Source organism: Sinocyclocheilus anshuiensis, unplaced genomic scaffold (genome assembly GCF_001515605.1).
Source record: "Sinocyclocheilus anshuiensis isolate Anshui unplaced genomic scaffold, SAMN03320099.WGS_v1.1 scaffold119, whole genome shotgun sequence".
In the NCBI taxonomy this organism is placed as follows: Eukaryota; Metazoa; Chordata; class Actinopteri; order Cypriniformes; family Cyprinidae; genus Sinocyclocheilus; species Sinocyclocheilus anshuiensis.
The window spans coordinates 712,491-735,987 of NW_015549581.1; the positions used below are offsets into that span (position 1 = coordinate 712,491).

Sequence of the window (23,497 nt, forward strand, 5' to 3'; positions counted from 1 at the left end):
ATTTTATTTTATTTTCATTATTATTATTGTTATTTGTTTTATTGTTATATATAATTAAATAATAATAAAATAATGTTTATTAAATAATATAAAAAATGATGAAAATATGTAATTATGAATAATATTTAATGTATGACATATTTCATTTTTTTTATTGAATTCATTTTTTAGCAAAAATAACTGTATTTAGATATATTGTTTTCTGGCTAGCCAAAATGTTAATATTGGTTCTTTTAATATTCCTAAAAGGAATTGAACATAGTCACACAACAGAGTAATTTTGTTAGTCCAAAACAACAACACAATGGACTCATTAAAAATGGACTGCAGAGTTAGAACATTCTGGGAAATGAAATGTTCTTCCAGCATGGTCCATAAAATGCAAGTTGCAGACATAAGGTTGTTTCACCTTGAGGACTGTTTGCTGCTTTTGTTTCACATGTCTGTTTTTCTTTGTGCAGGAGGAAGTCTTGAAGGAGTTCCTGACACAGGAGAGGATGAAGAAATGGGAACATGATGTGTATGTAAACATTTCCCTGTGATCCTCAGAAGTGCTCGCTATAAATGTTTTTCTGATGTGCCTGTATCACTCACTGGATGTAACTGTGCCATCGGGAGCTCTCGTTCAGGTGTAGCTTTGTAGTTATGGTTATGTGCTTGACAGGCTGCAGTGTCACATAATAATGTGTCTTCTTTTCTCTGTATAATGTCAATACTTTTATATCCCATATGGAAAATGCTCCTTGACTGGTCCTGCATGAGAGCCAGACTGCATCCTAATTCACATACTGTGTACCTGAAGTACTATTAGAGCTTGGATGGTTGGCATAGGCCAGTTAGTCTGGTTCGTAACTTTTCAATAATTTTCTGATTTATTATATTATATTATATCAATATTTCTTCTTTTTTTTCAAGTGTATACATGTATATATAATTACATGTAAATATAATATAAACATTTCCATATAATAGCATTAAATAATAAATATAATAATAATAATACTTAATATAATATAATATATTTAATAATAATAAATATTATAATAAAATTACATATACTGTATAATGGGATGTGATTTAAGATGCAGCCATTCTTTGTATCTTCCATATGGTACTGTACATACTCCACTGATTTTGTTTGAGATCCAGGCTTTCTAAACTCTCTGGAGCCATGTGACCTCACCCCACTCTTCGCCCCTTGCGCATTCACACCTGTTTCTCATTCTCTCATCATTACACACAACGAACAGCATATACTAGGCCAACAGAAACACACCCTTTATTAAAACACACATACACATTTTTCAAACTGTTTTTGTGATGTGATTTGGAGCTTGTATCATCTGTTCCCAGTGTAGTTTGCTTCCATCAAGGGTACCAGGCTGGAAAAATAGGTTAATGTAAATAGTGGCTGGTCTTCGGCAGCCAGTGATTATTCAGTTTAATGGTTAATCTGACAGATCAGCTATTAAGAGTGAGATTTACCATTAGTTTTCTTGTTTATTGTTTTATGTTTATTTAAATACAGTGTATGATAGAACTATTTAGATCATATTTGAATTAATTAAAGTGTATGTGGCACAAAAGCAGCCAAAACAATCTGATTACAGTGTAAAGTGGGTACAAGTCTTCAGTAATGTGAATAAATTTAATTTGATTATACCTATTCCAAATATTACTGGACTGATAACCAAAAAATTAAGTTGAAAGTTCACACAAAAATTCTGAATTCTGTCATTAATTACTCTCTTTGTCATTCTAAACATAAAACTGGCGAAAAGCACCATAAAATTAGTTTTTAGTGCACTTTGTGTGAGGAAAAATTGAAGTCATTTTTTCAGTTATTATCTTACAGCGTGTTGACGTAGCTCTCAAATCTCATTTTCACTCACAAAAAGTATAAAACAAAAAATATACAATACCATTAAAAAGTTTGAGGTCTGTAAGATTTTTTTCAGTGATTTTGAAAGAAGTGTTTTAATCCCACCAAGGCTACTTTTATTTGAATAAAAATACAGTAAAAAAAGTAATATTGTGAAATAATCTTACAATATTTCGGTTGTTAATATATTTTCTATTTTCAATATATTTAAAAGTTTTATTTTAACATTAATTATATTTTAATAGTATTAATATGAAAAATATTGTAATATTTTGTTTTATTTTAATATATTTTGAAATTTGATTTATTCCTCTGATGGCAAAACTATAGATTTAATGATCAAGAAACATTTTTTTGCGATTATTATTGTTGAAAACAGCTGTGCTACTTAATATTTTTTTTCTGGGAAACAGTGATAAATGTTTTTAGGATTTTTTTGATGAATAGAGTTCAGCAGATTTTTTATATTTTTACAAAATAGAAATCGTTTGTAAACATTGTAAATGTAACTTTTGTTACATTTAATACATCCTTGCCGAATAAAAGTATTCATTTTTTTCTTTTTTCTTTTAAACTTACCCTAAACATTTGAACAGTAGTGTAAACAAAATTTGTTTGTTAATTTTTAAGTAACTGAATAAAAGCACCTCCTATATGAATAAATATAATTAAAATGCATGGCATTTGGTTCTGTGAGAAGCAATGGTGTTTGGCATTAATGGAATCAAACCTACACTAAGACAGCATGTTTAGCAGCAATTTATGTAATTTAAATATACACAAGCAACATGAGGGTGAGTAAACAATAGATTTTACATTTTAGATGAGCTATTGCTTGAGCAAGACCTCGGTTTACTCTAGGTGGACTTTTAAAAGGTGTACTATACTGACTGTACTCACTTTAAAGTTTTCAAATTTTCTCCTTTATTGGATCGTGCTCTCAAAGTACATCTGGAGTCTCTGTTTATAAATATGAATGAACTCAAACATGAGGTGTAGGAAAACAAAGGACATATATTAATGAATAGAGAACATAAATCATGCAGACTCCTTAGGGCGAGGTCAGTGTGTGTTTACCATCTGTGTAATATGTGCATGTTTTTGTTGAACCTTTCTTGGCCATGTAGCATAAAGCAAACAATACTATTATAGTCAGATAATGTAAAAAATATGTATAAACACTGGCGGCTTGTAAACAGTCTCTCTCTGGACGGACTCATTTATCTTCAAGCAGACACTGTAAATCTCTGTAATCTGTGTCATGTATTTAGGGGTATCAGACGAGAGGTTTTTAAAATGACTTATGGGCTTGATACTAAACACATGGCACTGTGCAAATTATACTGATGGAAAATAGAAACACTCCTGTTGTTGGACTTCATTCAGACTTTATTGCTGAAATAACAATAAGGAAAAGAGAATAATGGAGGGAAATGGCACCATGAAATGATCAGAAAAGCAATAATGGCCTAAAACACAACTTAGAGTCAGTGTGACCTTAGTTTACAGACCATCTAATACATATTGTAAACAAAAAAATTGTGAGTGCTCATTGAAATCAGTTGCATTCTGATTGACTGGCTTTATGTAACTTTCAGTATTATTAAGAGAACATAATTTTGCTTTTCTAATTCATCCAGAAACCAAGTGACATTCACAATGCACAATATTGATATAATGAGTGCTTTTGAGGATGAAATAGTCACTTGATTATGAATAGGAAGTTATTGCATATGATTGCGAAATAATCACGGGTTAGCGGTGTCAAATTTTTAAAAGATGCTAGAGTTTTTGTTTGAGCACTTGGTAGCATGTCAACTTGATATCCACAAGTAGAAATGTGTATTTCACATGTTTGTCAGTTGGGCTTTGAGAAAATTTGCATATATTACTTTTGAATGGGAAGAAATTTTACAAACATGTTGTTTAAAGGGGTCATGACTCATGACATGGATTTTTATCTTATTTTATTTTAATATGTTCCTTGAGGTTTGCTTATAATGTTAAAGTTTTTTGCACAAAAAAAAAAAAAATAAATAAATGTGGAAAATTTATTATTTTCAACCCTCATTCTGACCCTTTGTCTAAAACGACCTGCTTTTAAGGGGCGGGTCCTGTAAGGCTTATTAGTAATCGGCCACTGTTATGATTGGCTAACGTCATTGCATAGTAAACAGAATCAACACCCCGCCCCCTCACTATTGCATGTTTTGACCATGTTTTTGTCTGTCATTTCCAGACAAAGCATTATGAAATAATTTACTTACGGTTTGTGATGCAGCAGCAGTCAGATCTAGTTCCGCTTCATCTTTAAACGAATGTTTCTTTGTGAACTCTCCATGACACCGTGCCTCGTTTACAAAACAAAATCCTTCAAACAATCGTCTGACATAAACTATCCACTTGTTCCTTACGCTGGGATCCTTCTGATATCTGTACAAAACGCGTCAAAGCGAACGTTCTTTAACTCAATTTGTCCTGACGAAAGACTCAAGTCTGTGGACTGTCAGAAAGCGAATGCGCATCTGTATACTGTATTCAGTGTAGACAAGATAGCGGCAGTGATTGTAATTTCTATTTGCTTTTGGCATGGCACATCACAACACTTGCATTTAGCGTAATCAAGTGTCAGCCGTTAAGCGATTGAACGCCAGTGGGCGGGGCCTATGGTGAGACGATGACTATTCGTCAATGTCTTGCTCTGGAGGCAGTGTTTATGCAAATTTTTGTGCCCCCGTGATGTCATCTGGCACCTCAGATCCAAAACGAGACATTTTTGGAGCTTGATTAAATAAATACTTTGTTTGTAATGAGGAGGATGTTTTAAGCTTGAAACTTGCAGGATGTTTTAATGGTACAAAGACCTCTTATATGCCAAAAGATCAAGGCAAATTTGATTATGACCCCTTTAATAGTGTTTTCTGTACTGTAACCATTCGTGGAGGCTGTCATTTGCTATTATGTTGGTGTTCACAATAGATTTCTTTATTAGACACTAGCTTGTTGGAACTAGTTGACAGCAATTTTGTAGGTAAACAACATGGCTGCGTTGGTCCAAGAACTAGACAGGATAAACCAGTTCTTCTGACCAGCATAGAAATTCAGTTGGAAGTTAGTTTTCCTCCATGATTTGTTAATTATGCTAAAATGTTCAGGTTTTTGATTAAGTGTGGCCTTTTATTTACAGTGACCAAATTGATTTAATTACAGCCCTTTTTAAGATGATTAGACATTGGTCCACCTGAATATCATTCATTAAACGTGCTTCTAATTATCTTTGATATGATTGACAAGCCTTGTTGCACAAACTGTACTCTATGCCTTATCAAAGGGATTAAAATGGACAACCTTTTGTAACAGTGCAATTCATAAGCTATAGAATCATGATGCTGATAAAAAAATTCTCTTTTTTTCTCTCCCTCAGAGAAAGATACTTTCCGATGCTCTGTTTTATAATGGCGTTCACCCAGGAAGAGGCAAATGGGCTTTTAACAGAGGACCAAGAGGAGTAACTGGGAAATCCAAGAAGACCATATGAACTTTTGACAGATAAACACACACACAAATACAAATGCAGTTATATTAGGGGTTGCACAGACTAGTTCTGCCACCTCATGAGAGCAAAACGCTTTTAGTGAATTTTCATATTTGCATAATTACAAATATATTTGCAAATGTCTTTGGAATAAATATCATGAGAAATATGAAAAGAAAATGTAAACTAATGTACTAAAAATGTAGGTGCAAATATATTTAAAGAAGATTTAGTGAGAATTGTCATATATTTTCAGATAAGACATTTCAAACAAGGAAAAATATGTATTTGCAAATGCATTTAGAATAAATTAAATAAGAAAATAATTCTGGAAAAATCAAACAAGAAATTTCAGAATTATATATTTGCAAATATATTTATAGTTTTTTTAATATATATACTATATATTCTACAAGAAGTTTCATAAGAAAAATATGCATTTGCAAATATTTTTTGAATTGTTCAAAGTGTTGCAGTTTTTTGTGACTTTTTTTGTGAAGTTTATGACAGCGAAAGCAGCATGCAAACTCTCATTTCTCTCATGCTCTCCATTATTGCAACATGTCAACTAGTAAACATGAGTAGTCATGCAAACACTAAATGATGTATGTCTGAATATATCTGCTGCCTTCATGAAGAAAGCCAGGCTTCTGAATCCCAGGGAAGACATGCAGACCTGTCCAAACTGTTATCTTGTGTTTTTGCTGGAAGTGGTGTTCTGGATCCCACTGCTGACATCCACTCCAGAGACACAGATACAGAGAAACAGACCTCAAGGGGTTTATTTCCTTCACCACAGCATTATAATCCTTCACCTTCTGCCTTTTCAAAAGCATTTAGGTTTTGACAGTGTGCAGGGTTTTTCTGTGTGCAGCTACCTAGAGGGATTGAAAATACAGAAACAGAAGGATGCAATTAAACCCACTTGGATCGACAAAACGGGATGATCCCCATGTGTGTTTGCTTAGCCCAGCCAAGAGTGAATCAAACTTGTGGGTGGCCACCAATCCACAAATATCCAACCACATCCCTGACTCCCTGTAGCCTTTCATATGAAGCGTTGTGCTCTTCTTGTCATCGCTTCTCATGTCAGAGTCACATCAGTTACAAATAAGCTTGTCAGTTCTTTTTTTCCATTCCTTAAGCATGTGAGTGTGTTTCATGTTGTGACGTCAGGCTTGGGTGAATATTTGCAGACGAGCTCTAAGTAAGGGAAACTGTATTTTTAACATCAACATATAGTAAAGACAACAAAATGCTCTTAAATTATTGTCGTATCAACCAGACTGCCACGTCTCGCATGCATGCTATAAACTTTGGTGATTTAGCTCTTAAGTTAAATACTGTTGCAACTGCCTTGTGTCAACTCATATCTGACAGGCCTTAAATTAATAAATCTGTATGGAAACTCCAAGCCTAGAATATTTTAAGTCTGTTTAGGTTCAAGGAATTTTAACTGCCCCCATTGGGGATGGCTAATCTCTGTTTCCTGAAGGAAAACAGCTCAAATTCTTTTTATAACCTTGAACTCTTATTTAGTCTACGTCTGTCCTTAGATGATTGTGTCCGACCTTAGATGACTGACCTTGCAGGGTTTCTGTGATCTGGTGACTGAGTGTAGACTAATGTTTGTGGTTGATTGATTGGTTTTGATCATCCTTGTTTGAGTTTCCGACGGCTTAATTTTATTAAGTACCTCCAGACAAAATAAACACTGTTTGTATTAGATGTCTTAGCAAAATGCTAGATTTTTTTTAACGTTTCATTTTAAAGTCTTTAGTCATGGTTTTTCCTTGCTAATGTAATAATACTCTTGCAGGTGAACATTCATGGCAATATTTTGGCAGGTGGAGCATGCGAATTTTTCCATTTAGTGCATTTGTTTGGAAAAGGTCACTTGACTTCCACAGAGAACAGATGTCAGAGATGATGCGAAGACAGACAAGTTGTTGCGGACATGCTTCAGATGACCTCTGACCTTTCCTTTGGACCTGGAACTCATGGAAATCCAAGGTACTTCCAAAGAATACAATGGTAGTACCATGGTACTTTTGTAAGTGCGTTGTACATAACCTGTGTTTTTGTGAAAATTCGCAGTAGCAGTACAATGATAGTAGTGAACTTACCTTGGGATGTAAATACCATGGTACATGATTTTGCAGTACCATAGTATGGTCATTATGGTAGTACTGTCACCATTTTTGTAAGGGATGGTACTGGATGGTACTAATGGTATATATATATATATATATATATATATATATAAATAAACATGTATTACTGTGGGACAAAACCATGGCATTTCCATAGTATCATGCCCAAAACTGTGGTATGGTACATAGTACTTTATTTAAACTTGGCGTAAGGGATACCATGGTAAATCTCCAAATTGTGGTATTGTTATAATATCCAAAATTCTTGGATATATAAAATATGGTATTTTTATAGTATGTATCCAAAACATTGTATTGTCATAACCCAGTATATATTCAAAAAGCATTGGTACAACCATGGTAAATCTCCTGAAACATGGTACTGCCTGTCAAGGAAAAACACGGATTCAATCTGCAGGTTCAACTCAAATTTATTTAAATCTCAAAAACACAAAATTCAGCTGGGACTGAAGACCAGAAGCCGTAATTCAGGGCAGAGAATAGAGACAGGAACAGGGGAGAGGAAACTGCGCACCGAGTCCAAGCGTCGGTACTGACGCAACATCAGGGCAGAGAGTTCCTTGTTGAGTGCACCGAGAGGGGCAGGAGAGGAGAGGCCGCGAAGCGCGGTTCTGGTAATGCCAGGGCAGGAACTGGGGAACAGAAATCTTGTGAAACGAGACGCAGAGAGTGAGCGGAAGAGAAGAAACTGAAAACACTAAACTGTACTTAGAGCCTATGAAAACACGGCAGGACAAAACACAACAAGACTGGTAGTAGGTCACGAATGAAGTGTAGCGTGTTCACACCACAACGGTCAGACACAAGACTACACACGAGGGGAACTTAAAAAGAGGGAGAATTAAGGAATTAACAAGTCACAGGTGTGACGGCAGCTAAAGTAGTTGATAAGATAACGATGGGGAGGGAAACCATGAAGACACTGAGCACATGGCGAACTGTCAAAACAAAAGACAAAAACAACAACCTGCTGATCAGACCGAGGTCATGACAGTACCTCCCCCCCAGGAATGCCACCTGGCGCACCCAGGAGGGGCTCACCTCGTCGCCGACGGAAGTCCTCGACCAGAGTCTGATCCAGAATGTCCCGGCCCGGTATCCAACTCCTCTCCTCCGGACCGTAACCCTCCCAGTCCACCAGAAACTGGAAACCCCGACCACGCCGTCTAACATCCAGGAGCTTTCTCAATGTGTACACTGGAGTGCCACCCACTATACGAGGGGGAGGGGGGGGTCGGGGAAGAAACAACAGGATTCAGAAGGGAACGAAACACAGGCTTAACCCTGGACACATGAAAGACAGGGTGAACCCGACCAAGCGTATAAGGAAGCTTGAGCCGCACTGCCACTGGACTCAGAACCTTGGTGATGTGATATGGCCCAATGAACCTGGGTGCCAGCTTACGAGAAGGCACCCGGAGAGGCAGGTCCCTGGTGGAAAGCCATACTTTCTGACCACACACGTACTGAGGAGCAGGAGTCCTGTGACGATCAGCCGCTGCTTTGGTCCGTCTGGAAGCCCGGGCCAAGACCTGCTTATCCCTCCTCCAGGTGCGGCGACACCGACGGACGAAGGCCAAGGCAGATGGGACCGCAGCTTCGGGTTCCTGAGCAGGGAAAAGAGGTGGTTGATAACCCATGGAACATTGAAAGGGAGACATACCTGTGGACGATACAGTGGGCCCCGGCTTTTAAAGGACACCGGATGGCTCGGTGCCAGTGCCAGTTCCACTAGGGAGTCAAACTCTCGAGGCAGCTCGTGAGTAACAATTTCGTCTTGGATCTCATCATCCAGCCCCTCCCGAAACCTAGTGCGCAAAGCGGCTTCATTCCAGTCGCAGGCGGCCGCCAGTGTTCTAAACTGGATGGAGTAGTCTGTGACTGAGTGACCATCCTGATTCAGCCGTGCCAGCTGGGAGGCTGCCTCGTCACCCTGAGCAGATCGGTCAAACAGCTTAATCATTTCGGCTCTGAAATCCTGAAATGTGGCACAGAATGGGGCACGAGCATCCCACACAGCAGTTGCCCAATCACGGGCCCTCCCCTTCAGGAGGGTGATCACGAATGCCACCTGAGACTCCTCCGTGACTTAACGGCGGGGCTGGAGTGCAAAGACCAAGGAGCACTGGTAAATCTCAAAAACACAAAATTCAGCTGGGACTGAAGACCAGAAGCCGTAATTCAGGGCATAGAATAGAGACAGGAACAGGGGAACAGTTCAAATGAGCCTCCAGTCACTTCACTAGGCAGAGAGGGTAAGGAGTAGGGAGATCAGTGCACACAGTCCCAGCGTCAATGCTGACGCAACGTTAGAGTATCGAGAGAACAGCACACAGAGTCCCAGCGTCAGTGCTGACGCAATGTCAGAGTGGAGAGGGAACTGCGCACCGAGTCCAAGTGTCGGTACTGACGCAACGTCAGGGCAGAGAGTTCCTTGTTGAGTGTGCCGAGAGGGGCAGGAGAGGAGAGGCCGCGAAGCGCGGTTCTGGTAATGCCAGGGCAGAAACTGGGGAACAGGAAGACAAACTGAAAACACTAAACTGTACTTAGAGCCTATGAAAACACGGCAGGACAAAACACAACAAGACTGGTAGTAGGTCACGAATGAAGTGTAGCGTGTTCACACCACAACGGTCAGACACAAGACTACACACGAGGGGAACTTAAAAAGAGGGAGAATTAAGGAATTAACAAGTCACAGGTGTGACGGCAGCTAAAGTAGCTGATAAGATAACGATGGGGAGGGAAACCATGAAGACACTGAGCACATGGCGAACTGTCAAAACAAAGACAAAAACAACAACAACCTGCTGATCAGACCGAGGTCATGACACTGCCTTAGTATATATCCAAAAAGCCATGGTAGTACCAACATAAATCTCCAAAAACATGGTATTTTCATAATATGTATCCAGAAAGCCATTGCAATGCCATATTGAATCTTCAAAAACATGGTATTCCCATAGTAAATATCCAAAAATACATGGTAGTACCATTATAAATCTCTAAAAACATGGTATTTCCATAGTATATATCCAAAAAGCCATTGTAAAACCCAAAAAACAGCATTGCCATAGTATTTATCCAAAACACCATGGAACTATCATGGTAAATCTTCAGGAACATGGTATTGCCATAATACTAGAGCTGTCAAACGATTAATCGCATCCAAAATAAAAGTTTTTGTTTACATAACATATGTGAGTGTACTGTTTATATTTATTATGTATATGTAAATACACATGCATGTATATATTTAAGAAAAATTTTATGTTTATATATTAAATATATTTATATATAATATAAATTATATGAATGTAAATATACACATGTAAATAGTTTTAAAATATATACTGTATGTGTGTGTGTATATTTATATATACATAACAAATATACACAGTACACACACATATGTGAACAAAAACTTTTTGGATGTGATTAATTGTTTGACAGCAGATAGTACTGTAATCTCCAAAATATGGTATTTCTAAAACACGTTATTGCCATAGTATATATCCAAAAAGGCATGGTTCTACATTTTGAATCTCCAAAACATAGTATTTCCATAGTATACAGTATATTCATAAATCCATGGTAGTACCATGGCGAATCTCCAAAAACATGGTATTGTCATATTATTTATCTAAAAAGCAAGTACCATGCCAGTGCAGAGGCAATCCAGCCTCTCTCAGTCTATAAACAGTTGCGTATGCTAAACAACATTAAAAAGTTGTAGAAATCCTCTCTACAGGAGCTGGTAAATGTGCCGTAGGTGTTTTACAATGTTCGACTTCATTTACTCCAGGTCTCAAGAACCTCATAATTAATGTTTGCCAGACAACAGGAAGCTGATATTTCACAGACACACACGAATGCACCTGGTGACATCCACCATTGTTTTGCCTCTGCCTGACATGAACGGAAATAGTAATGGATAAACAATGCAATTATCCTGGCGCTGTGCCCGTCTCCCTCCAGACCAAAACCTCTGCAGCCTGCAGAACATCCATCATGCTGCCTCCACCATCACCACAAATACCTCACATTCAAATACAGCAAAGACGCAGCGAATCCATCTGCCCTCCTCGTCCTCCTCAGACCATTAGATGCTTATCATCTATGTCTAAAAGTCTCACGCCATTTATTATATTTGAATACATGACGTCGTCGGGAATTGTTTAGCATCTCGTTTATCTTCAAACGCAAATCAGTGGTATTTTCTCTCTTTTTTTTTATATACCAGTTCAGATTCAATACAATACAAGGCTTTTATTAAATATATTTATATATAATATAAATTATATGAATGTAAATATACACATGTAAATAGTTTTAAAATATATACTGTATGTGTGTGTGTATATTTATATATACATAACAAATATACACAGTACACACACATATGTGAACAAAAACTTTTTGGATGTGATTAATTGTTTGACAGCAGATAGTACTGTAATCTCCAAAATATGGTATTTCTAAAACACGTTATTGCCATAGTATATATCCAAAAAGGCATGGTTCTACATTTTGAATCTCCAAAACATAGTATTTCCATAGTATACAGTATATTCATAAATCCATGGTAGTACCATGGCGAATCTCCAAAAACATGGTATTGTCATATTATTTATCTAAAAAGCAAGTACCATGCCAGTGCAGAGGCAATCCAGCCTCTCTCAGTCTATAAACAGTTGCGTATGCTAAACAACATTAAAAAGTTGTAGAAATCCTCTCTACAGGAGCTGGTAAATGTGCCGTAGGTGTTTTACAATGTTCGACTTCATTTACTCCAGGTCTCAAGAACCTCATAATTAATGTTTGCCAGACAACAGGAAGCTGATATTTCACAGACACACACGAATGCACCTGGTGACATCCACCATTGTTTTGCCTCTGCCTGACATGAACGGAAATAGTAATGGATAAACAATGCAATTATCCTGGCGCTGTGCCCGTCTCCCTCCAGACCAAAACCTCTGCAGCCTGCAGAACATCCATCATGCTGCCTCCACCATCACCACAAATACCTCACATTCAAATACAGCAAAGACGCAGCGAATCCATCTGCCCTCCTCGTCCTCCTCAGACCATTAGATGCTTATCATCTATGTCTAAAAGTCTCACGCCATTTATTATATTTGAATACATGACGTCGTCGGGAATTGTTTAGCATCTCGTTTATCTTCAAACGCAAATCAGTGGTATTTTCTCTCTTTTTTTTTATATACCAGTTCAGATTCAATACAATACAAGGCTTTCTTTTGTGTCCCTTTGGAAAGAAGATGAATGAACGCAAATGAATAATTTTGGTCACTTTGTGATGCTGAATACTGTTCTTCATATGACTCAGTCCCATCTGTTTCCGGTCATATCATGTTCTGATACGCGTCATATCGGGGAGGTTGAGACGTCCTTTAATTTTAGATTCTGTCACAGTTTATGGTCCTCTTATGTGCCGTCATCCGTCTCTACCTCGCACATCTGGAAGCGTACGTCAATAATAATAATAAGAGTCTGCATTGATTTTACTTTATAGCTATCATTTAAATCAAAGTTTGAAAAGGCATGAAGTCTTTGTAGGAAAGTCTTGAATGATGTCATAATATAGCCTACTTTTATTCAAATTGAAATAGAAATGAACTATTCTCATTATCAATAAAGTCTAAACATTTTTAATAATATTGTATAGTATTAGTATATTTTAGTGCTGTACACTACCATTCAAAAATTTAGGGTCAGTAACATTTTAATACTTTAAGGATTTAATACTTACAGACTTTAATACTTTCATTCAGCAAGGATGCATTAAATTGGTCAAAAGTGGCATTTAAAAATGATTTCTATTTCAAATAAATGCTTTTTCTATTGTAATGGCTGCTAAAAAATTCAGCTTTGCCATTGCAGGGATAAATTACATTTTAAAATATATTAAAATATAAAAGTTTTCTGTAATAATATTTCACAATATGACTGTATTTTTGATTAAAATAAATGCAGTATTGTTGAGTAAGAGACTTAAATCAAAAACTTTTTTTTTTCAAAAACATTTCTAGTTGTATTTAGCTCATTAAAAGAATACAAAGTTTATCTCTTCATTCGTTTTAAATTACAAAAATGCCCTAAAATAGAGTTTAGTTGCTTTGTAGTCAATGTCTGTTAAGTCATTTGTGCTAGTGTAATCTATTGACAAAATTATTTTATTTGCAAATATATGCTTTAAAATTTCCTGTCTGTCTCTTCCAGGAAAATACTGATGACTCATTCTGCACTACACAGATTTCTGTCCAATCAGATGCTTTCTAGAATGTGAATGCCCCTCCCCCTCATAAAACATGCAAGATAGCAGCACATCATGGGTTATGGCTGATAACCAACTAAATCTGATTGATTGTGTAAAAAGGCACAAGCCATTAGAAATGTCCTATATTAACACAGGAATGTAAACAGATGTTTTGCCCACTGATAAACACAAAAAATGCAATATTCAAAGAGAATATGTTTCTTGGAGTGATCATTAAGCTCTTTGTTTATTAAAAATTTCTATTTCTGTACTTTGAAGGAGAAATCTGCCACATTTTATGTGCAGTCAGACAGCATTATGAGCATTATGGGTTGGGGTTGGTGTAGAATTGCCATTGTGTCGCAGACAGAAGTTCCCAATTCAATATTTTCTTTGTTCATTAAGTCTGGAAATGCAAAGTCAGGCAGTCATTTAGGGGCTTGTATGAGGAGCAGTGGTTAATGCACCAGGGCCTGCAAATTAGAAAAGAGGGAGAGATTGATTTACCAGCAGCCCCACTGATCAAATCCATTGAAGGATTCAAAAATAATTAACAAGTCAGAGAAACAAAGGAAGACAAATCTTAATAACCCGCCTTTGTTTTAATTTTCTCCATACACATTTGTTGTTGTCCCTTGGAGTCAATAAATAGCAATAGGAGGGGGAAAGTAATGTAGAATTAGCTAAAGATAAAGGAGTATTTGCTTTCACTCTTGGCTCTTTTCCTACATTTATATACTCAATGGTGATTCTTCATTGAAAATATACTTTAATCTCAAACTTAATTTTGTTCCTAGGAAACATCCCTCAGGTTGTGCTGGTGCAGTCATATTAAAAAGCCTAGCTGGAAGCAAACAAAACTATCAGATTTTATTATTTATTTTCCCTTTTTCTTGTTTAGACACACCTAATGCCGTGTGCTGGACTAAGCACGCTCATTCTTGCATGTACATATAATTTTATTTTCACCACCTGCAAACTCACAAGGAGCTCATAAAAGGCACTTTACCTCATCGTTGCTCCAGGTTTGCCCTCTGCTCATTTTGTTTTGGTTACACCGTGTCGTCAAATCAAGTCGCATAGCGTCGCATCTTGTCATTACTTCCTGTTTTTGGTTCGTTTAGAAGTATTTGGTTTGGTTCAATTAAAACGAACTCTGGTGCGATTGCTCTGTTAGTGCGGTTCGTTTGAGTAAGTGTGAACGCTGCCATCCGAACCCTGGTGCGCACCAAACAAGCGGACCGAGACCGCTAAAAAGATGGGTCTCGGTTTACTTCCAAACGAACTCTGGTGCGGTTCGAATGAAATATGAACACAACACGGACCAAATACTTCTAAACGAACCAAAAACAGGAAGTAATGACAACATGCAACATGATTTCATGAAGGGAACAAGCGGTGTATCCAAAACAAAATGAGCAGAGGGCAAACGAGGAGGTAAAGTGCCTTTTATGAGCTCTTTGTGAGTTCACAGGTGGCAAAAATAAAATCATAAACACGCAAAAATGAGCGCTCTTCATCCAGCAGGCGGCATTAGGTGTGTTCGACTTAAAGCGGTGCTGAGCAGACCGATGAGTGAATGGGAACATTGATGTCATACACCCGCAGCGCAGCTTTATGTCAAATGCACCTTTTCCTCTTGTTTGGAGTGTTCGGCAAGTTCCGTCACGAAATATACGTCATTCAACCCGACCAATCAGGTTGTGAACGTATCACTATGCCTTTAGGTTCGATATCTTTAAGTTTGCTGTCAAAAATGCCAGTGTGTACGCTAAGCTGACCAGGACCAAATGGATAATTTTCCTTTTTGGTCCGGACCAAATGAACCAAACAAACCAAACTACAAGTGTGAACACACCCTCATTCGAACCGCACCAGAGTTCGTTTGGAAGCAGACCGAGACCCATCTTTTTAGCAGTCTCGGTCCGCTTGTTTGGTGCGCACCAGGGTTCGGACGGCAACGTTCACACTTAGGGTGCTTTCAGACCTGTAGATCGATTGCTTTGTTCCGAAACGTGTTGCTTTTTATTCTTGGTGCGGTTCGCTTTCACACGGCAATGTTTCTAAACGGACCAAATTTGTTAATACAAGTCACGTGCGAGTAAACTGTTCTCTCATTGGTCAAAATTTCACGGTTTATTTTCTGGGATTCCACTTAGCTGTCACAGCTGTCGTCTGTCAGGATGGAACAGGATGGCTTATTGTTCTTGTTTTTTTTTGTAGATGTTGTTATATTAATTTATCACTTTGAGCAGGAGTCCAGGATTCATCGGGAAATACCTAAAAATGAACCAGTGAATGTCTGTGGGTGAGCACGTCTTCGCCATTCAAAATCAAAGCGCACTTTTTCATTTTATAATGCCGTCTTATTGCTCTTCTTCCTAGTATGTGCATTTTAAAAATGTTTTCCCGATGAATCCTGGACTCCTGCTCAAAATGATAAATTAATATAAGGACAGCTACAAAAACAAAACAACAATAAGCCCGTAAAGCCATGACAGCGGAGGAATCCCGAAAATTAAACCGTGGAACTCTGACCAATGAGAGAACAGTTTACTCGCGCGTGACTGTATAAACAAATTTGGTCCGTTTTGAAACTTTGCCGTGTGAAAGCGAACCATACCAAGAATAAAAAGCAACATTGTAATAATTTTAATCCCTGTTTCGGAACAAAGCAATCAATCTACAGGTGTGAAAGCACCCTACTCAAACGAACCGCATTAACAGAGCAATCACACCAGAGTTCGTTTTAATCGAACCAAACATGACAAGTGTTAACACACCCTGAGAAGTTTATGGCATTGTCCTGATTACGTAATTATGTAAGTTGTGCTTGTAACATGGAATATTTTATCATAAGAAAAGTAGTACTGTGGGAAAAGTTCCCGTGTTTTTGTCTGGGCTCTGATATGGAGCTGTTCTGTCATTTGTAAGTTAACAGCATCCCTCTCCAGTCTGACAGACGCAGGACTTGTTGTCGGCAGGACAGTTTGTCACTCTGTACTTCTTCATGGATCAGGTGCGCTTTCCTGAAGGAAGATGTCTGGTACTCATTACTTCCTCACTGTTGCTTCCATTAAAGGCATGTGTCCAGCAATGATTCAGGTAAGAGTGCCAGTAAAGCCTGAAAGGCCTGCGTGATGTACACAGCAGATATTTTCTTAATGTACATTTGAATTGAGCAGATCATCCCACAGGACCCAGCATAGAAACAAAAGCTTGTATCCATAAAGATTAAGTGAGGAAATGAAAATGCAATGAAGTTTCGGCTTTATTTAAATTGTTTGATAAATAATTTTTAATAGTTTTAGTTAGCAACAGTGGTTTTAGCATCAAAAGACATTTTGAAATGCAAAATTAATGTTAACAAGCACATGTGAGTGTGGTGTACAGGTGATTGCATGCATTTACAAAGAAGTGAATGGTATGCAATATAAATGTTGTTAAAAATAGATGATTATTTTGCATTTGTTTTATATTCAGTTTTCCCAAAACTTTGAATATCTAATAAAAAAATGTAAAATAAAAAAATTACTAAAACTAAAACTGAAATAAATTAAAGTTATTTAGAAAAAAAACATAAGCTAAAAACATAACAAAAAACACATAAAATTGCATGAACAGTATGCAATATAAATGTTATTTCAGTAATAAATATGAAATAACTATGATTATTTTGCATTATTTTTATATTCAGTTTTCTCAAGTCTTAGACTATCTAATCAAATGAAAAAATTACTAAAACTGAAATAAATTAAAGTAATATAGAAATATATAAAAACAAAAAAATAGTAATAAATAACAAAAAGCACATAACAAAATTGGATGAACAGTATGCACTGTGTGTTACTATGTCAATAATATGAAATTAGTATGATTATTTTGCTTTATTTTAATTTTTTCCCCCAAACCCTTGACTGTCTAATCAAATACATCAGGTTAAGGCTGAAATAATGTATGCAACTTTTTTGGTCTTCAACACTTTCTCCTATTGCAGTTTAATATGCAAAGACAGCTGTAAGTAAGCCATTCATTTCTGCAGTTCTGATAGGTGGCACTAGTGGTGCAGAAATTACATACTTCCGTTTAATTCATCAAATTAAAATGCAATGTAAAATCCAACCCATTGCATTGTGGGATTTTGTATATGTACTATTCTTTACAGTAGTCTATACAGTTTGCAAACTATACTGCTCTGGATGCATACTACAAATGCAAATAGTTTTCTACACTAAAATGTGCGTACTGTGCACAGTATGCATGCTGCAATAATAGCATGAGTAGAATGTTTGTTTTAAATGTTTAATGACGTTTAGCAACTCTGGTGATGATGATGATGATCATCATCATCATCTGCTCCAAAACCTCAAGTACACCTCATGCACTCACAGACGTATAGTTTCACTGGAGGAGAGTCACAATAGTGGATTTATGGATACGGTGACAAGGCTCAATGGGCACCAGGTGCGGCTCATCACGACTTGCCAGCAATGTTCCATTTACGCGCGTCTACTCTTAGCCACTGTTGCGAGTCTGGACACTGGCCAGCATCAGGAGGGCCGAGGGATGATTATTGCATGGAGACATGGAGATTCCGCTGTTGCAGGTGTTAGAAGCAGGAGTGTTGTGATAAAGGATTGTTTTCCAAGAACGAAAATGAAATACAGTACATGCTCTCCTCCCTTTCAAACTCTGTTTTACCTCTGAGAATGTTACTAATATTCCATTTCGCTCTCATGCAGTTTGTTCTTTTGTGGATGGATGAGGTTTAGATTCATTACAAAGACCAAAGATAAAGACCTTGAAGTGCTTTGAAGCCAATCAGAGGCATAACATCTCAACCTTGGAAAGCTCATTTGCCTAAATGTGCGATACTGTTTGAACTGAGGCGTTTAAACAGCGATCTCTTGTGCCACATTTATTGCTTGAATTTCCCAAAAAAATTGACATAATTTGAAAGATGAGACTTTGTTTCTTATTAAAAGTAACAATATATGGTTACACTTTACTTGAAGGGGTGTGCATAAGACTGACATGACACCTTCGTAATCATGACATGACACCTACATAATCATGACATGACACATGTCATGAATATGAAGGTTTTTTATGCATGTTTATGACAACTGTCATTAAGTGTCATTCGCTCAGTTATGTAATTTTTAATGCAAAGATGACATTGTTTGAGATGTCTTTGTTATGGGCTATGGTTAGGGGTAAGGGTAGGGGTAGGGTTAGGTTAGGGTTAGGTCAAATAATGTCATATTTGCATTAAAAATGACATAACTGAGCGAATGACACTTAATGACAGTTGTCATAAACATGCATAAAACCTCCTTCATATTCATGACATGTGTCATGTCATGATTATGAAGGTGTCATGTCAGTCTTATGCACACCCCTTCAAGTAAAGTGTTACCCAATATATAAAACTAGAAGTTTCCAGTGAAGGTCCAGTGCTCATGCAGTGGTGAAAACAATGCTGTATTTGTTCGGTACACATGCACACCGAACCGAAAGAATATGTGTACCGTTACATCCTTAATATTTACATATATAAATTACCATTTCATGCATAATTCTGTATTGAACAGAGAAAATAGCATTTATTTGACCACAATTTCATAATTGTGAACAAGCTGACTATCTAGGTACACTGTTAGACATTTCAAAGGGTTTTTACAGTAACTTACTGGCGGCAACTGTTGCCAGTAAGTTACTGTAATTAAGATTTACAGTAGCAAACTGTATTTGGTTTACAGTTGCAAACTGTACTTTTTACAGTCAAATTCATCAGTATACTACTGTAATTAATTCATTTTAATATATTTCATTAGATTTTATAATTTTTTATATAGAATCCATTTTATTTTTACCCTACATAGGTACTAATGGCATTCAATTAAAACAGACACAATAATTACAAAATATCAAATTCTTTATTTAAAACATTGCATGTATAACACTTATAAATACAGTCTTCCAATGATGGAACAGTGCATCTTCATTTCTCCTGTCTTAAGACATTTTGCAGTGCATTATGTTGTATCATCTGGATTTATCCTAACAAAGAATCTTTAGGCAACAGAAACATAATGGGGAAAAAAGATAAGCAGCCAAAGAATACATAGCCATCTGCAAAACCCAGGTGCTGCTCCAAAACGTGGCCACCACCTTTGCTCACCATCCACTTTGTTAGTGACAGAAATGTCTTCTCTGAAAAACAAGTAGAAATGGCACCCTTTTAAAAGGCAAACCCCATATAGAATACACACATCTCTCAAAACCTAGTTGTTCTCTTACCATGAATTGTCAGTCTCAGGGTGGCTGGCCTGCTCATGTCTTTCTTGATGCGTCATTGCAGTTGCCTTTAAAACACAAATACAAAAAATGCAGTAAATCTTCATCCCCGGGCAAAACCCGAGGCACTGCCGTGCTGGTTCCGTGTCTTCCTCGGATGCGAGTGGCGCGGTGTGGCGCAACTCAACAAAAGACAATATAGAAAAGTATACCGTATGGAACAGTAAAGTGATGCCCCGGTATATTTCTGACATACAGATGTACTCCAAGCGCTCGTGCTGTTTCTGACATGAAGGACAAATGGATTTTCCAATCATTACAAGCGATGTAACATCCAGTGTAGTCAGTCTCAAGCTGTTGCGGCGTTGTAGACACGGTGTAAGTCAAATCTTGTCAATCCAAATGTGAGAAATGAGGAAAATAAAGCAGCCTCAATAGAATGGCGCCAAAGAGCAAATACAGTAGTATACAGCAATTTAAAAAAATACAGTAAGTCACTGTATGTGGGGTTTGACGTCACAGAAAATTCCCATGATGCAAAGGGTATTACAGTTATTTACTGTAAAGCGAATTTGCAGTAATCTACTGAGTGATATACAGTAAATAACTGTAGAAATTACAGAAATGTCTAACAGTGTAGTGTGCTGAATTTTTGTATGGTTACCTCTGAATGGGATTTTATTAAAAACCTTCTATACCGTTTGGCTTTAATAAGATTTCCGCAAGAAATTATGGGCCATCCTCCATAATTCCTGTTATTTCTGACAACAAAGCATTTTAACATGTTTAACTTGTAATTACAACTTCAGAAGTGAGTTGTAGAAAATTAAGCCAGGTTGAAAATTTTCGGACAGACACTATTTTATCTTCCACATCTCTACACAGGAAAGCTCATTTTGCCTCAAAAATGTTTTGTACGCTAACGTTTTATTCAATTTTTCTATTGTGCAGTTTGTTCTTTTGTGGAATGATGAGGTTTAGATTAATTAGAACTAGCAAATATGAACTATTGCCAGTCAAATCAGATAATTTTAATGCTTTTATATAATGAAGTATGCATGTTTTATATGTTAAACATATATTTCAGTGGTTGTCAATGTAGAAAGATGCTTTTTTGCCCACTGAAATGTTGTATCATTTAGCAGGAGGACTGACTGAGTTTGACAAACTAATTCTGAACTTCAGTCATACCATCACAGCAGCCCCCTTTTTAGTCTTTAGTGTTATTTTTTCACCTCTCTGGGCTTTTTTCTTATGTAGACCTTCATAAATGATAACTAGAATAGGGTTCTGTCCAGTAATTATTCATAATTAGCTTGAAGGATGCCCTACTGAAGCTCTTGTCAGAGTCCCAGGCCAATTTTAAGCGCTCTGTCAGGAGACCAGAGGATGTGCTAATAATTCTGACCTAATTCTGCCGTTTGCTGCATCGCATGAGGTCATCCATGAGACTCAGGGCTCTGCTGTCCCTATGGCAACCAAGGACAAATTGCTCCGTAATGCAAACATACAGTATTTGTTTGCATTTGGCCCCCGAAAGAGAGAGAAATGAAGACCTTGAAGCATTTTGAATGCTTTCTGTGATTGGCTGGAGGCTGTCAGCCATTTAGGTACATAAGTTCTGTAGTTTTTTCCATAATAGTGGGTACAATTTTGCATCAGGTTCAATTATTTGAGACACAAATTACATCCCAACCCTGAAAAGCTAATTTTACCTCAAAATTGTTTTAGATGGTACCGTTCAAAAGTTTTGAAAATGTTTTTGAAAGAATCTTATGCTCACCAAGGCTGCATTTAATTGATAAAAATACAGTAAAAACAGTAATATTGTGGAAAATTATTACAATTTATAATAACTGTTTTCTATTTAAATATATTTTAAAATGTAATTTATTTCTGTGATGCAAAGGTGAATTTTCAACATTATTATTCCATTCAGTGTCACATGATCTTTCAGAAATCATTGTAATATGTTGATTTGCTGCTCAATTTGATGTTAAATCTGTAAAATCAATGTTAAAATTGTTTTGCTGTTTAATATTGTTCAAAAGAACAGCATTTATTTAGAAATAGAAATCTATTTTGTAAAATATAAATATCTTTACTATCACTTTTCATCAATGTTAACGTATCCTTATTATTATAAATTATAATGAATTATAATGCATTTTAAATTACATATATATTTTTTTGTTTTTGGATAATTTTTGGTGTGTGTGTATATATGTATATACAAACAAGATGTTTGTTATGATTATTGCAGTTAGTGCCACAGTTATGGCAAAATTACATGGTAAAAAAAAAAAAAAGTTGTCTAAACTTGGCTTGCAGGAAAAATAAATTACAATATTTTATTGATATAAAAATTTGATGAAACATGAGATTAAAATTGTTGGCAACTAACTGAAGTAAACAAGTTAAAATACTAAAATTACTAAAACTGAAATTAAAGCTATATAGAAATATTAAAAAAACTCATAAAAATGTTTTTTTGCAAAAACGTAAACTGTGAATTAAATTTTAAACTAAAAACTAAAATTAAAACTGAAAATATAACTATAACAGCTAATTCAAAATATGAATAAATTCTAATAAAATTATCAAATTTAAATAAAACGGTAATTAGTAAAGTTATTACTTTTACCACAATTATGACAAAATGACATGGTTCAAAAAGCAATAAGATGTCTGAACTTGGCTTGCAGGAAAAATAAAATGACTAATGAATAATTTTTGTGTTTTGTTGTTAGGGTTGTACGAGGTGAAATGTTTGGGAAACGCTGTGATGTTTTTTACTCTCTCGAAGCACAGTTGAAGATTAGCCACCTCTTGCAGATCCAACTCTCTGTCTCTCTCCCAACGGGCTGAACCGGGCCAGAGCTCCACCCTGCCTCTCTTTAACATCCAGATCTGTCAGTGAGCTCATCTTTGGCTTTCATCTGTGTGCTCAGCACCACTCGCTTCTAAAACAACCACGCACATCTGGCGAGATATAAAATCCCATCTATAAATCTCACAGGAAAAAGAATGGACTTTATAAGATACTCTACCAGTTTATATGAGACGCTGTAAAGCTTATACTCCTCATGCTTTTGCCAGAACCTTTAAACCTCCTGTTATGCAGCCATCTGCACTCCACACACTGTACTAACCCACTAACCACTAGCTTTACACACTGTGCACTACTATCATGCACAACAGACTATCCTCAAAGACTACACATCACCCTTAAACCCTGCAATCAGAAATAGCATGCTGTCATACTATTTTAGCAGTATGCAGTATTGTTTTGTGCACAGTGAACAACATTTTCTGTATGCATA

The 23,497-nt window shown here is 36.6% G+C and overlaps 1 protein-coding gene across 1 annotated transcript in view; it reads left to right on the forward strand.

Moving 5' to 3' along the window:
• The window catches only part of LOC107657743 (cyclic nucleotide-binding domain-containing protein 1-like), a 44,805-nt gene extending 39,385 nt beyond the window's left edge, over positions 1 to 5,420 (forward strand). Inside the window, exons 11-12 of the mRNA XM_016445967.1 lie at positions 462 to 518; positions 5,307 to 5,420. Coding sequence (XP_016301453.1) covers positions 462 to 518; positions 5,307 to 5,420 — 171 coding nt within the window. The remainder of the gene's footprint in view (positions 1 to 461; positions 519 to 5,306) is intronic.
• Positions 5,421 to 23,497: the final 18,077 nt, after the last annotated feature.